At 39.5% G+C, this 16,177-nt stretch overlaps 2 protein-coding genes and 1 long non-coding RNA gene across 3 annotated transcripts; 2 read left to right on the forward strand and 1 right to left on the reverse strand.

Annotated features, from left to right (window-relative positions):
* The first annotated feature begins 89 nt into the window (after positions 1-89).
* On the forward strand, positions 90-9,414 carry LOC118256413 (uncharacterized). Its single transcript, XR_004781218.2, has 3 exons — positions 90-173; positions 7,854-7,920; positions 8,998-9,414. It is a non-coding gene; the product is annotated as an uncharacterized LOC118256413 (long non-coding RNA).
* On the reverse strand, positions 166-9,920 carry GNPTG (N-acetylglucosamine-1-phosphate transferase subunit gamma). Its single transcript, XM_035563364.2, has 11 exons — positions 9,843-9,920; positions 9,715-9,769; positions 9,441-9,508; positions 7,253-7,307; positions 7,062-7,145; positions 6,006-6,099; positions 4,300-4,414; positions 3,722-3,804; positions 3,323-3,451; positions 1,466-1,547; positions 166-917 (listed from the first exon to the last, which is right to left on the reverse strand). The coding sequence occupies exons 1-11, from the start codon at positions 9,886-9,888 to the stop codon at positions 808-810; spliced, it is 921 nt and encodes a 306-aa protein (XP_035419257.1). The 5' UTR covers positions 9,889-9,920; the 3' UTR covers positions 166-807.
* On the forward strand, positions 9,907-14,046 carry TSR3 (TSR3 ribosome maturation factor). Its single transcript, XM_035563365.2, has 6 exons — positions 9,907-10,076; positions 10,154-10,370; positions 11,206-11,399; positions 12,212-12,385; positions 13,656-13,719; positions 13,797-14,046. The coding sequence occupies exons 1-6, from the start codon at positions 9,959-9,961 to the stop codon at positions 13,915-13,917; spliced, it is 888 nt and encodes a 295-aa protein (XP_035419258.1). The 5' UTR covers positions 9,907-9,958; the 3' UTR covers positions 13,918-14,046.
* Positions 14,047-16,177: the final 2,131 nt, after the last annotated feature.

Here is a 16,177-nt window from a genome sequence, read left to right on the forward strand (position 1 = left end):
ACGTCCCCGCCGGTCGCGGGCGCCGGCGGCGCGCCGCGGAAGGCGCTCGCCTGTCGCCGGCGGCCGCGAGCGGGTCGGCCTGCGGGGCCTCGCCAAGCGGGCGGCGGCAGGAGGCGGCTTGCTGGGCATCCACCGACTTCTGCAGGAATGTTTCCACAGGCCGCGTTAGCGCAGTACGTTTTATTGTTACATTCGGAGAATTGCCACGTGTTCGCTTAACACGACTATCCCGTAACGAGTTGGTGTTTTCAGAGCAGCTTTCCTTGAGAACCTGAACAGTTTGCCCACTATCCGTGATTACATCAGCCTCGGAGCTGAGGTGGATGGGGTTGCTTCCTATGCGCTGCTGCAGCAGGAATTTTTTATTTTTTCCTAGAGGCGGCACAGAAAACACTTATTTTAGTGTACAGGTGAAGTAACGTGTTCCGAGTATTGTTCCTTAGTACCTTTCATACAACACTTCAGAGCGCTGGTATGGCACTATTTTGTATACAGGCCACTTGTTACCATGCTCGATCAAAGAAAATAACAAAGCTGAGGCTGGAGACACAGAATCTGTAAGCCTACACCCAATACCTGCCTGAGCACAGAAGTTTTTACAAATGTTGTCAGAAACTGGCCACCTGATCTTAGTAACAGCAAGGCCTCATTCCATTATGTTCCTTTTACTTTAGGGCAGAAATTCCGGAAGTCAAGAATTCTCACAAAAGGTAAATCATCACAGTGTCGTCATACACAGGCAACCAGCTCGACGTTTCACATGAAGTTGCTGTTTATCACTCAAGTTTCTTCATGCACAGTGTCATGCTAAATTCCTATATCTCCATGCAGGTGTTCATCATTCTTTGACCTGTTAAGAACAGTTGTCTCTGCAGTTGCCCCTTCATGATTTACATGTTCAATACTGGTATTTTCAGCTGTAATATTCAATATAAAACATCAGTTACTTCCACAGAACACAGAAACATTTTTCTCACAGAATTCATTAAATAGTTTTGAATTAAGTCAAGTAGCGTATAAACTGTGAATTCTGCTTTTGATTAGTGTTCTAATCTGCAATAAGTAAATAAGCTACCATGCAAGCAAGTGGAAATACTGTGCAGGTTACATAGTTAAAGCACACAAATACGTTTTATAAAAATTCTAATGATTAATTTTCTCTAGAAAAGAAAGACAATGGTTTAAAAGAAAGTTTCTCAAAACAAGAAGAATCATGGCAATCACTGACAATAGCAGTCACAGCTCTTCTGAAAAAATAAAAGCTGAAATTTCAAGTCATCAAGAGACTTTTTGGGAGCAAAAGTCCTCTTGTGCAGGTATCAAGATCTAGGTACTTTTTCAAAGCTGCATTTAATTTTCCCCGTATGTATGACAGATTATTTAATCCTTGCTGTAGCCAAAACCAACAATTAGGTACACGCATTCTAAATAGAAAACAATGAAAATGAATCATACAAAAACTCACCAGAATTTCCTTTGTATGCAATGCTGTGCTGACTTAATAGATCTTTAAGGATTTTTATTTCTTTAGAAAGTTGCTCGTATTCCTAGGAAAGGAAATATTAAAAGGTTCTCTCACTCTCCAAATATATAAAAATATAACACGGAAGTTTATCAAACAATCTGTCTGTGCAGAGCTATTACAGCTTTTGACCTAATGATCTTAAACTGCTTATTCTAAGAACAAGGTACAAAATTATTCTTTTTATATATATATATATATACACACACGTTTTTTTCTCCCCTTGTCAAAAAAGGGGCCAGCACTTTTCAGACTCAAACCACTTATCTGAAATACTGAAGAAGCATATTTTTTCCTTTTTTTACCTGACTCACGAAAGAGCAAAGGATGAACTATTTAAGATTCTATGGCTAGCAGAACAGCCAAGTTTATGTCAATTAAGCTTTGCTACAATTAGTACTTCCTTTTTGGCACCAATTAAGTAAGTATTGGAAAAAAAAATACTTGAATTTTCCAGCTCCTAACAGTACAACATCAAAATGGTTATCTTTATAAAGGTATATATAGCTTAGCCAGTTTAGTTCGCTGCATTCATGAATTCACATAATCACGCAATTACAGAATGGTTCAATTAGGAAGAGACCTCTGAAGGTCATCTGCTCATCAAGCAGGGCCACCTAGAGCAGGGTGGCCCAGAGCACTTGTGGGGTCTCCCACCCTGGAGATGATAAAAAGCCATCTGGACATACATCAGGGAATCTGTGCCAGTGCTCAGTCACCTGCACAGTACAGAAGTGTTTCCTGATGTTCAGATTGGAACCTCCCACGTTTAAGTTCTTGTCCTTCGTCTCTTGTCCTGTCACTGTATGCCACTGAGAAGAGCCTGGCTCCCTCCTCTTTCCACCCTCCCTTCAGGTATTTATACATTTACTTATACATTGAGAAAACTCACACCTGAGCCTTCCCTTCTCCACACGTAACAGTCCCAGCCCCTCCCCCTCAGCCTTTCCTGTTAGGAGAGGTATGCCGGTCCCTTCAGCATCTCTGTGGCTCTGGCTCTCTCCAGGATTCCTACATCTCTCTTGTACTTGGGGGCCCATAACTGGACACCATGCTCCAGGTGTGGACTCACCATTGCTGAGTAGCGGAAGTATCACCTCCTTCGACCTGCTGGTAGTACTTTGCCTGATGTAGTCCAGGATATCATTTGCTGCCTTTCTGGCAAGGACACGCTGCTGGCTTGCGTTCAATTACTAGGTGGTGGTTTGTCTTTGCCACATTTTCAAATAAAACGACAACAATGGCTTCTCTGCATTATGTTCAACGTGCTCTTTTAGGCTGAGCACGCTTTCTGCCTCTATCTTCCCATTTTAATTCTATTGCAGAAGGGCTATTCACACATATCAAAGTCATTCAGAAATAGAAACACCTTATTTCATTCTACCTTTGAATGCAGCAACAGCAACCACATGCTGCCACAAGTCTGGGTAACAATCTGCACAGAAAAGCATCACCATTTCCAAGGCTGACTGCACATTTATAATGTCTGTATCTCCAGACTGATATTCCCTGTGAAGAACGCTTGTAAGGTGTTCGTAAGTCATGTACCTACACTAATTCCTACATATTCCTTCCATCTTCCTAATGGCCATTCAGTTATACTGGTTTGTTTTTGACTGGAGGGCTAGAATAAAGATATCAGATTACTCTGTTTGTAAGTAGACCATTACCTAAAGAAACCAAAATAGATAGCCCCTTTAAAAGATTTCAGTTAAATCTTGAGTATGTACACAATGCTGTCACACTGAATCATACAGTAAAAAGGTGGCAATTTCACGTTGTAAATATTATGCTCTATACCTTATTGCATTTCTCCACTGTTTCAAATTGCAGACCTATTTTCTTGTTCTTTTTCTCAACTTCCTTATCTTCTGTTGCTTTTAGAAGTCCTGCTTCCTCAAATATTTCTTTCAGTATTTTTTTGTACCCCTACAAAAGAAAGTTTCCGAGAGACAATAAATAAGTCCACCTGACACTCACCTCTGCTTGCAACTTGCACTGGCTGTTCCAATTCCTCAAGCTTCACTGTACAAAATATTAAAATTATCAATTAATATAGCAGTTACAGAGTACAGAAAGTACTATTAGCCAACTGCAAAATAAATGCAACCATTCCAAGAGGAGAAGCTGCAGAAGCCAGGTTTAGCTATTTGACAATAACTATTCTTTAACAAATAGAGCTTGAAGAAATTAACAAACCTGTTCAGTTATTAGTTGATCATACAGAAATTGCTCTGCTTCATCCCACTTCCTTTGTAGTACTTCAGTCAGAGTTGGATAAACTGAAAAATGGAAAGCAAACCATGTCCTTCATTAGTTAAGTGCTTCTCTAGTATCAGGCATGTGGCTTTCAAGAGTTGGCGTTAAACTTAAATTCCACTTCACAGATTTAAAATTTCTGGAGAATGCCACTAACCAAGTTTTTCTCTCATTTTCAGCTATAAGGTTATATTTTATTCTTTGTTGAAAATAATTCTAACTGGGCTCTCCCTTTTTGTGATGTAAGTAAATGTGCCGATACTACAGGATTGATTCCTATGACCAGTTCAAAAAAACAGCAGCTATCATTGACTGGTTGAATATTACCAATGACTTTTTTTTTTTTTTAAGAAATATCTATTTATTGTAATGATTGAGATTTAAAATGCACAGCATTACATATTACATGTAATTCTCATTGTTATCAAATTACAAACTCTAAGATCCTAAAAATTTACACTCTGAAGTTGGTGTAATAAGCCTGTTGTTCCACACCCAAATGATTTTCTAAATCTTACCTAAAAGGGAGTGAGGGTGGCACACAAGAGGAGTTTCAAATGTCAAGGAGTAAACACAAGTACTTGGCTCAGACACATAAGCCAATTTATTGCTCTTTCCACAAACAAGATGAACCTAAATACCAGTAAAAACAGAGATGAGTAAAACACCTCCACATTCAACAGGTCCAGCACCAGTGATCAATTCATTGTCTTCCAACGTTAACAGAAGCATTTCTGCATATACCGTTGTCTCAAAGCTTACAGTGCTGTCACCCATAGAAACAAAAGCAGAGATAGCATATCTTACAAGTTAAGTTACTTTCTCAAACATGACAATTCTTTCCTCTGCTGGGGAAATGATCCCCACCTATCATTGTTCTTTGGACTCCCAAGCACCATAGTTCCAGCAAGAATGAGGGTAGAAAGGAAGGTAAACAGGACACCCTCTAGAACTTCCTCTGACTTAAGCAGAATTAATTCTAAAAAATTTAGTTACGACCACTGTGCTAGACAACAGCCTCTTCTTTTTACTGTTCAAGAGAACAGTACTCATCTGGACATTAGAAATTTGTTGTGATCTTTAGAATTTGGCACCAGTACTTCACATATGTTCAAAACTAAATGCCAGTGAAAGATCTGAATACTAGTACCAAGGGTCATGCAAGAATAGTAACTCCTTCTGTAGATTTATTTATTTCCCTATGGGAAATAAAGATGTTAGCAAGGCATCTCCACTGAAGTACAAAACATTTTAACCTTGGCCAAGATATATTGTCCCTTATCTCTTCCCCTTAGTTTTTATTCCAGTTATATATTCCTCTGTCTAGTACTGAATTGCCAATCATTGTTGTAATAGCTAAGTGTCTTCTACAAGAAAATAAGCCCGTTGTGAACTGTATGGTATCTTCAGCTCTCTGTGATGGTCATCAGGGAATATGAGGTTAATTCATTGTATCTATAAATCTGTATAACACTGAAATGGAACGCAGAAAAGAAAAAAACATTAATGAATAAATTGAGAAAAGACACATGCAAATCATGTGTCACACTTTGAGCAAGTCTCAGACACCCTTCCTAACCCTTCTATCTAGTTGAACAGTTACTTGGCACAGAGACAGTCTGAATGTGAAAAGGAACACTTTAACCACTCAACAAAATAGGATTTAAATTTTTTTCTTTAAATTGTACTCATACCACAATCTGTTACTAATGAGTTGGTTCCTCTACCACTTCCCTATCTTTTATTCTTTCCTTAACTCCTCCTGCACGCCCTCTCAACTTTTTTTTTAATACCTGGCTTTAATACCTAGCTTCTTGGCATACTGTTGTTAACAGTAATTCTGTTCCCTCCTTTTTTCTGGATGTTCTTAAGCACAATAGACTAGCAGCCTGAATCCAACAAATAACACTTCTTGTTTATTTTTCCTGACATAAATTATAAAGCACTGTACGTTTCTGACAGCGGTGATGATACCACAGTATTCCATTCTACCAAGGAAAAGAGTTCAAAGTCACCAGTGATAGTACGTAATTTAATTTAGTCAGAACTTTATTCTGATCTCAGATTCTAACCTCTATCCATTCATGTAGTTGCTATCGGAATCCATCTTTACATTTTATACTGTATTTTAAATCATGAACTCTTCCACGTAGGAATGCTTCAGTTTGTAGAGTATGTAGAATGCTGTCTGAACTAGCATCATATAAGTATTTCATTATTATACCTTTGTCTGTCTGCTCTTGGTTTCACACGAGTCTCCTTCCCTCATCCACATTCCAACAAATGTGTTGTTGTCAATTTCCCATTCATGCCAGATTCTGGAAAAACAGAACCTCATTTTACTTCATGTTAATGGAAAGAAAAATGTGAAAACCCAGGAAGAAATACAGGAATAGCCTTACAGAATTTCAAATTAATTGTATGCACTTCATTTTTTTTTTGTTTCAGTATTTCGCAGAATCACTGAAACACAAGGTTGGAAAGGACCTACAAGAGATCATCTCGTCCAACCGTCCTCCTATCACCAATACTACCCACTAACCTACTAAATCATCTCTCTTATTTCCATTTCTTATAGCCAAGACCTTACAACCACTTAAGTTTGTTAGCCAGGTTGCTACATAGGCCGTATCAACATTATTTTGAGAGCAGTTTTGGATTTTTTTTTTTTAAGATGATGTTTAAGGTCCCTTCCAACCCAAGCCATTCTAAGATTCTATGAAAATAAAAGTAACAAGTTCTTCATTCAAAATCTACAAACATCAATATACAAAATATTTAGAAAGGCAGTAACTTTAAAGCAGTGCTCTGGCTTACTGTAAAATCTTTTGGGTACTCGGTGGGCTCTGGATACCTTGGGACACTTTTGAGGATCTACATCGAGTCTTTTCCTACCTTTTATTACGTATGTTTAACACAACCACTAGGCATAAGTCAGTCTTTTTATTTTGTACAGTTATACACAACTTAAAAGTGAAAATAGTTAAACGACATGAAAACCTTGTTAATATGAGTTATACATTATTGGATTTCTCATATAAACATATCATACTTTCAGTTGGCCCTCGTTATTAATAAGCTTCCAGTTAAAACAGGAGGTTGGTGTTAACCTACAAAAAAATTGAGTATTTCAAGATGAAGTAATTTTATGCATAACACCTTGGGACCTTCGAAGTCCTAATATGACCCATAAAAGAATATTAAAGTTGCCTTCTTTTTGACAACACATAAAATGGTCTACTAACAGCACAGATAAAACATACAGGTCTAAATGTCTCACCCTAAAATCCCGCTATAGGCATTCCATCGAAAAGTCTGTTCATGCTGAGTGACATTATGGAAAGGACAAAACTCATACTTATACCTTTAAAAAAAAAAAAAAAAAGGAAGAAATATTTTAGATATTTTAGATGGGAATTAAGAACTGGCTTGTTCCTAATAAAAATATATAGTCAAATATTCATTACTTACGTGGATTCCACAAAACTGAAACACTTGCCAGCAAGCCTAAAGAGATGCACGGGGCCTAAAAACACCACAAAACGTCATCAAAGAAGAGTTTGTTTCAGTTAAATTCAAACAAGTTATTGTGATGACAAAACTGTAAGGAGTAGAATAAATTTAGTTTTCTGCTGTACATAAGGAAATCCTCAAGGACAATTTATCTTCTATATGGATTAAGTCCCCACTAGTACTACATTGGTCTGTTTCATAATCCTTAACATATTTTCATCTTCAACACTCAGTGAAATAGTTTAGCCTCTTTCTGCAGCAGAAACAAGAAACCTGTATACAAATATCTGAAGGCCCGGATGCATAAAAGGAATCATCAGTGCAGATATTGTCAAAATCTAATATTGAAATCAATAAAACTCTTGCTTGACAGCTGCCTGTCCTGAGTCATACAAACTCCTCAAATTTACGCCCATAAAACCCTTTTGCTCAGAATGGTGATAGTGTTGTGTATTCAAATTTTGCTGAGATTCTCAAACTAGACACTCCTTTTTCACAGTTGGCCTTCACAGCCTAATCCACATAATATTCAACAAGATGATTTTTTTCTGTCCAACAGGTCAGCAGCTACAACACTCCTCTAGAACTGACCATTCCAACGTTGCTGTCAAAAAAAATCAATACAGGTAACTTGTCATTCAAAAAAAAAACAGGCCAAAAGTTCTGAACTATGTGCTACGGAACTTATTTCAGTGACAGTTATTTAAATTCACTTTGCATGGAATGATTAATTTTTTTTGAGGAAAGGAGAAAAAAAAAAGATTACAAAACAAAATAAAAACACCCTGGACTCTAACCCTCCACTGTCAGGACTAGATTACCTAATTTTTTCCAAAGATATAGAGAAGCATTCCTAGAAGCAAAGATCAGAACACTAAAGTCTTGCCCTGCAGAAGCCCTAACCACTGGGGTATTGGCAGGTTCTCTTTCCCATGTCATTTTCTTGACCAATAGATTTTGCATTTATTCTACAGATTATCACAGTCTTGGACAAAGGATTTGCCCCTCTACAAAATGCAGTCTGTATCTTAATGAGTAGGATGCTCCCCACATAGCAAGAAAATCAGATTTTAATGTCTCTGAGGAATGCATTAAATTTGCACCTCCGTTTCCTGGGCAGACATTCTAAAAGCATAATCATAGGAGGTATTACACCAACCGTCTTGTAAAAGAAAAGACTAAGTCAGTTTTCCATGCTAAAGAATAACTGTGCAAGGCAAGGTTCCACACCCTAGACTGCAGTTCCATAGTCACTCCCAATTTTTGGCCACAATTAAGTTCCTATGTCCAGGAAACAAGGATTTTTTACGCATTGTTTAACTTTTTTTCCTGATCTTTTTGGCATCTTTCCATTTAGCATTCTCACTGTTACTGAACCCATTTCTAACTAATTCACTTTTCAGATGCAGTATTTACAAAACACATGTATTTGATTTGGTTTTATAAATCATTTCACGTGAAAATAAGGATAAGCATGTTCATTGTCACCATACGAAAACGCCTTTAGTGAACCTTAACCCGTAAGGAGGTTTAGGTCTGTACCTGAGATTAGGAGGCAACAGTTTAAGACATAACCCATTTACTGCCCTTTCATATTGCTCAGTGTTTGTAATCAGCGGGCATTTTATTTACTCTCCCCCAAAAGAGCCTAGAAATTTTTAAATTCTTGTTTATTTTGCTATAGCGTTGGATTTATATTACAGCTTTGAGTTGGAAGTTGAGCCTCTGTGACTTCTTCCAAGACTAGTCTTAGAGTCGTTTTAAAAACAATTAAGTACCCAAATCAGACGCCAAGATACCTTACATATGCCAATCTGAAGAATGCTAGAGATTATTTCAAGAAGAAGGCGTGAATAAGGATTAGAAGGATCTGTGACTGCCTCAAACAATAAAAAATAAAACATACGGATAGCACTTTGACAAAAGCAGTCCCAACAACTCTGGGACGTGGAACACCAAAGAACTCAAGCGAGGTTTTGACCCTTCAGAAGGACAATGAAGTTTATCTGGTCACATTTATTTTCCACGACTCACAACATGAGAAGTAAAACTAGTCTTTGCCTGCCTATATTTGAAGCGAACTATTCTACAAATGATCGTCACAAAACGATGAAAATTGTACGGAAACGGCAACGCTCGCATATACCTGATACTGCAGAAGGGGGCATCTTCGGCTGCAGCCGGTTTGTCTGAGGCAAGAACGGGTTATTCAACCTTTCAAAAGAACGACAGTTACAAGCTTAGGACCGCGTTACGGCCCCGGCTGTTGCTTCACCCGCACCGCGCGCGGCGGTCCCTCCTCGCGGCCCCGGCCCGCCCGGTGCTCCGCCGGGGCAGGGCGCGGGCTGCCGCGCGGCGAGCGGCGGAAGGACGCGAGCCCACCAGGTCCGGGTGGGCCGCGGCGAGCGACGGGCACGCACCCGAACGTATTCGGCTCCTCCACGACCTTCATCTTGCCCGCCGCGGCGAGGAAACCTGCCGAGCAGAGGACGGTAAGCGGGCGGAGGAGGGGCGGAGGGGCCGACCGGCGGAGCGCCCGCGCCCTTACCCAGCGCCGCGCCCACCACCGCCCGCAGCAGCCGGGCGGCCGCCATCGCCGCCTCCGCCGGAAACGGAAGCGCGCGCCGCCGCCGCCGAGCGGCCGCGCCGCCCAGCCGCAGCAGCATGAGGCGCGGCGGGCGTCCGCCGCGGCCCGCCGGTGCCGCTGCCCCGCCGAGGGGCGCGCGGCGCGGCCCCCGCAGCCTCGACGCCTTCGCTGCGGAAGCGGAGGCCGCGCTGAGAGGTGCGGGAGCGTGCCGCGGGCGGGGCGCCGGGCGGGACGTCTGGCCGCTCCCGACTAACGCGCGGTGCTGTTTTCAGCTTGCCAGGAGGGAGAGCGAGGGGCTGAGGGGGAAACCCGGGAGGCGAAGTTCCCGTGCCCGCTTGCCATGTGGGAGCTCGGACACTGCGATCCCAAGAAATGCACCGGCAGGAAATTGGCCCGGAAAGGGCTGCTCCGAACCCTGCGCCTCAGCCAGAGATTCCCAGGCCTCGTTCTCAGCCCTCTAGCAACCGTATATGTTTCTCCAGCCGACAGGTAAGTCGCTGATGAGGCCTATGTTCCAGTGATCTCACCGCCTGTTTGCGATGCAGGTGGAGGCTCAGGCTGTGTGGAAGAGCATTTGGTTCAAATGTTACTGTGTTGCTCAGAGACTGCATATTGGTGCATTAGGGAGAACGTTTTAACCACTGGCCAGAACTGTGCAACAGGATAAATTTGGTCTTCTGTTGCATGATATTAATTATTGATGCATGAGAATGAGAAATACAGCCATTTTACAAAGTCCAGTTACGATTTCTACACAGCTGGAGTTAGGTGAGAAAAACATATGTGGATGCATTCTCCACATGTGCGATCAAAGTATGTGGTTTGTAGGATAACGTGTTCAGAATCACGTGGGCCTATAGCTACTAAATTCAGGTTCTTAGGCTTTGGCAACACAAGGCATTAACTATGACTTATTTTGGAAGAACTTTGAGAATGTTCTTCAAATGTGTCTGCAGAATTTTTATAAAGATGTATTCAGAGAAATATTAGTCTTTAGAAGCAAGTTGAGAACTTAAACCTGAACATTGATGTTCTCTTAAGAACGCCAATGTTACTTTTAACTACACTTTTCCATTACGTTTTAATCCTTCAGTTTTGCATTTTCAGTTTGAAACCTTACTTGCTGTATGCAGTTTCTGAAGAAAAACATATTGTCCTGCCTCATTGCATCTGTATTTTAATCATTGTAAAATACATACTTTTTATTGACAAAGGGGGGGGTATGCAAATTGGTCACCACTATTAAGTGGAATTCTCACTTTAACTTATTTTATCAATACAATTACACACATTTTTTCAAATACAGTGATGTTTCTCTTTCCAGGCATGTCATTGCTCAGAATGGAATTGCAGTCATAGATTGCTCATGGGCTAAATTAGAAGAAACTCCATTTAAGAGAATGAGAGGAAGTCATCTACGGCTGCTGCCTTACCTGGTGGCTGCAAATCCTGTAAATTACGGCCGGCCGTGCAAGCTATCTTGCGTGGAAGCTTTTGCTGCAGCTTTTTGCATTGCTGGTAGGCTGCTTTGCGTTAAATGCGAAATACGTACCAGAAATTCTCATGTCCTTCATATAATGAGGAGATAATTTTCGATAGAATAAACTGTAGCGCTGACCCAGTGGTCATCAGTTTGGTCTTGAACTTATAATGAGATAAATTGTCTAGTTTTCTTCCAACTGCTTGTACTTGGTAGCCATTGAGGTATCTCTGGGGAGGAGTTTGTCATTTACTAAAGAGGACACATGAACTGATGATCCAGGATTTGTCAAGGTGGTACTTAATGTTAGAAAAATTCTTGTAAAAAAAGAAAAAAAAAACTATAGAGAAAACAGTGTGATTCCTTGGTCACCTCTGTCTTCATGAGAGGTTAAAAGCTGTTAACTGGGTGCATTCTGATTAAGAACAATAAAAGAAATTGCCCCCTCTGGAGCCGTTTTGCAAACTCATCACAGAACTTTCCTGACAACTGAACAGACTTCCTCTACTACACTGCAGACAGATCTTACCTTCTGAAAATATGGTACGTACAACTGCTCTTTTACTGAAGGACCGTGGGAGCTATAGCCTGAAATGTTACCTGTACAAAATATTTTTATATAAGACTTACAAAACAACTATTAACTTTTCTTTAATTAAATATTTCAAGTTAAACTGAAATTTTTTAAAAATCCTTGATATTTTTAAAAATTGGAATCCCTGAATATTGAAAAAATGCTGGCAAACATCTCATTGCTGTAGCGATATGTAGGTAGGTGCTAAACTTAGAAACCAATAAGCTGAGTGAAATCTCACACTGTAGAACACTGATAATTTATTTTCTGTTAAAGGATTTCCAGACCTAGCCACACTTCTTCTAAGGAAATTTAAATGGGGGAAGGCATTTATTGACTTGAACAAAAATCTCTTGGAAAAATATGCAGCTTGTCATTGCCAGGAAGAAGTGCTCGGGGTTGAAAAGGATTTTTTAACCAGTGTCCAGGAAACGAGAGAAGAAGAAATAGGTAAGGGAAAAAAAAAAAAAAAAAGCAGAACCCTTTTCCCTCCCCTTTCTTTTCACGAGTCTCCTTGCAATTTTTTCCTTCAAACTCATAAAATATTGGCAAAGAAGAGCTTTGTTGACATACGTCATTGTCTTTTTACTATGTATTCTCTTATAAGCAAGTTTATTTTTTTCAACCCAAAAAGATGAAAGACTGTAGCAATTTAACACCTATAGTAGTGTATTTAAGTATTTAGCTGAACCGTGGAACAGGTACCTCAATTAAATTAAGGATATTAGAGAACTAAGGAGTAAAAATATATGCATTTTCCTCCTTATATCTACAAAAATTAAAAGCAGAGTATGAGTAAAGAAGTAGTTCAGCAGGCCTGTAAGAGAAATACAGGCATATAGTCTAAAAGCAAGTTAGAAAAGGAAAAATCTTTAATTGATATATTTATACAGTCAATAACAGATGTTTAAAAGCAAACCTGTATAGATAATGAAAGTACCTTATAAGTGGAGAGTAATTTACCGGTGTCTCAGTATTTTAGGTTGTATTCACAGACGAATGCTTGGTCTTACTCAAGACAGCACAGAAAAGACTGTATCGAAGCCAATAAGAGACCGTATGAAGACACGTTCCTAATCAATTTCTGTTTCAGAGGTGTTACGTCCAATAAAAATAGGACAACGGACCTTACTGTAAGGAGATGGCAGACAGGCTCTAGCTTCTCTCAACTTCAATCTCTTCATTATGACAAATTAGGCTGAATAAAGTAGTCCTGTTTGCTGGAAGCCTAACTACAGTTACATTAAACTGAAGACAGATGTTAAGGGGCAACATCACGATGCTGAATAAGGCAGACTTCCACAAAGTCCTGTGTATTTTTTGGATGTAGTATCACAGCTGCCATGCCTTGTAACAGTTCTCCCCAGCTGAGCAGACCAAAGTAAATCTAGCATTACTTTTACTCAGCAGTGAGAGCTAGACCTCACCTTTCAGTAGCCGTGAACTAACTAGATAACCTTTTTAGAATTAAACAATTCTGAGAACATGCATGTTTTCTTACCAAAAGTCTTAAAAAAAAACCTATGTGCACAGTCTGACTGTCCCTCAAGAGCTACTACAACTCCTTGGGAAGGGAAACTCATAGCAGTAAGAAGACTGGAATGTGGAACAGGTTTTGGCCAGGCTGCATGTCTTCCCCTCCCTGCCAATGTTTTGTTTTCACACACGCAAAAAGAAATAAAAAGCCTGCTTTATCAACATATGTCTTTTCTTTTTTCAGATCCATTTGATGTTGACTCAGGAAAAGAATTTTCTAATCCCAATAGACCAATCAATTCCCCAGGGTAATAAAATTTAATTTAAGTATTAATTTTCTTACCAGAAATTGTTGTACTTTTATAATCCTGAAAAACATTTCCAGAATAGAAGAAAGTAGTGAAGAATCTGAGGACGATGGTGTGAGCGCTCCAGATGACGTCAGTGAGAGCAGTAACGAGAGCAGTCCCGAAGAAGACGGCACTGGAAAGTTTCTGCAACAGTAGCCAATAAAACTATTTGAACAGTTAATATATATATATATATATACACACACACACTAAAATAAGAGCACCCCAACAATCATAAAGAGTTGTAATATCATATATAAATAAATTTTCTTGTTAACAATGTGACTTCTTTGTGGGAGTGTGGCCATGGGGGTCGACAAGCCCCATAACATCGGGCTCTTAACGATGAGGCCATCAGGAATGTAAAGAGTTCAGAGGGAACAAAGAAAGGTGATTCAGGAGACGCCTCGCCGTCTCGGGTTGCCTGTTCTCCAGCCGTCAAGGCATGGAAGTTGCTGGGGGTTTGCGGTTGCCGGGCAAAGTTGTTGACCAATGAATAGTTACTGGAAAAGGACTGCTGTGGGGCAAATAGTATAAGGGAGCGTGTCCTCAGTATGGGGAGGCAACATGGCTAATGAAGTTATGTCATTAATAAAGTAGCAGCAGTTACTGCTCCTAAAAGAACCCTGGCGTCCGTGTGGTCATAAGGCCACACTTCTTCACCTGTAAGTGGGTACTTAGCCAACATTTGTTTAGGTGAGCCTCTAATCTCAGGTTACAGTTAAGGTTGCAAAGTTTAGTTACGTAAGTAAAAACTCATTATAATGAATGTTTCTGGTGAGTGATTTATAGGGATTACTTCTAGTTACTCATACATTGTAGAAAACAATTCTAATTTCTGAAGTATATTTCAGCTGGAAAACACGACTAAGTTACTGCCCTGTTCTGAGCATTCACCACTTAAGGCACCTGACTTTTTTTTTTTTTTTCTTTTGCAGGCTTAAGCCTCCTATATACATTTCAACTACTTCATCTAGTTTAGGGTAAACAAAACACCTAAAAGGAAAAATGCTTCCTCGAATTGTTTTAAAACCTCAGTATGTCCTTTCAGTAACATTGTTAGTTTTTAATTTACTCAGCTATAAGCAGTCCCAAGCAACATACACCTGAACATTTTATATTCATAACTTTACCATAAAGTTTCAGATAGTATTGTTGACCATGCTATCTGGCTGCATTTGCATTACTTGAAATAGCTCTTAGTCACAAATGTACACTGACCCTTAAAGACCCGAGTAAGAGACTCAAATTAGCACTGGTATCTTTGTTCACTTCTCCATATGCTTGCCTATTTATATAGCGAAAGTGGAGCTGTTAGCAGATGTATCCTGGTTTCTGTACATTTAAATAGAATGCTCTTCTGCGTATCCAGCACCCAAGTGGAACTTAATCTTAGGTTTAAGATTTTAAACCTAAACTCCATAAATGCTTCAGCAGAATTGGATATACAGTCCATATTACCTTTGCACATGCAACTTCTTCAAGTTGCACAGCAAGGTTTTCACCTGTTAACTTACTACAGATGAAATTCTAGCTCTCCTGGATGATGCAATTGAGAGTTACATCACTAGTTTTAATAGTACAAATATTCTGTTTCCCTTCAAAAAGAAGTTCAAGTCAATAAACCTAACACGGAATCTTTTCCTTTAGCAGTTCCTCAACTCTCCCACCCCAGTTTCCCAAATGAGATGTTGTAACAAGGACTTCTAGATAGTGAAAAGGAAGCAATCCTACATTTTTTTTTTTAAAGGACCGAGAATAACGAGTGCGCTAACTACTCTCATTTGAGGGAGTGCTTTCATTTTACAGAGCTCTCACAATCAGATGCAGACAAATACAGCAGATCTAAAAGAAGGGCTGTATCACACTTCAGATAACTCAAAGTCTCTAGTAGTAACCAGTTTTTAATAAAAGAAGCACTGAAAAAGCTACAGCTCAGATGGAACAAAGCTCGTCATACTTCATTTTTTTTTCAGAATTATTCCGACTAAAAAAATACAATAAAAAAGAGTGCAAGTTTAATAGAGGGCATATCAACTTAACATACATGAAAAATAACTTACATAATTTAACTAATTTTCTTTACAGAAGGAAACTAATTGCATAGAGCACATCCTTTTCCTAAAAGCTATATACATTGACATATGGAAGAAGGCACAGAGGTATTTCTGATTATTAAGTATTTAAAATCCCCAGATGCTATTGGTCCCCTTACATTCCCTGGACAGTTCCTATTATTGTTCATGTTAAAATATGCTCGTGATATTTTATATTAAAGTGGTCATACCAGTATGTCAATCCCATCATGTATAGTAAGCAATTGGTCTCTAGCAAGTCACACAATTCTATACGCTGTTTAAGGAACTGTTAGTGTGTGGAATAGCTGTGAGTAATCATGATTTAGGGCCCAAAGACA

This window comes from Cygnus atratus, chromosome 15, assembly GCF_013377495.2.
Source record: "Cygnus atratus isolate AKBS03 ecotype Queensland, Australia chromosome 15, CAtr_DNAZoo_HiC_assembly, whole genome shotgun sequence".
Lineage (NCBI taxonomy): Eukaryota > Metazoa > Chordata > Aves > Anseriformes > Anatidae > Cygnus > Cygnus atratus.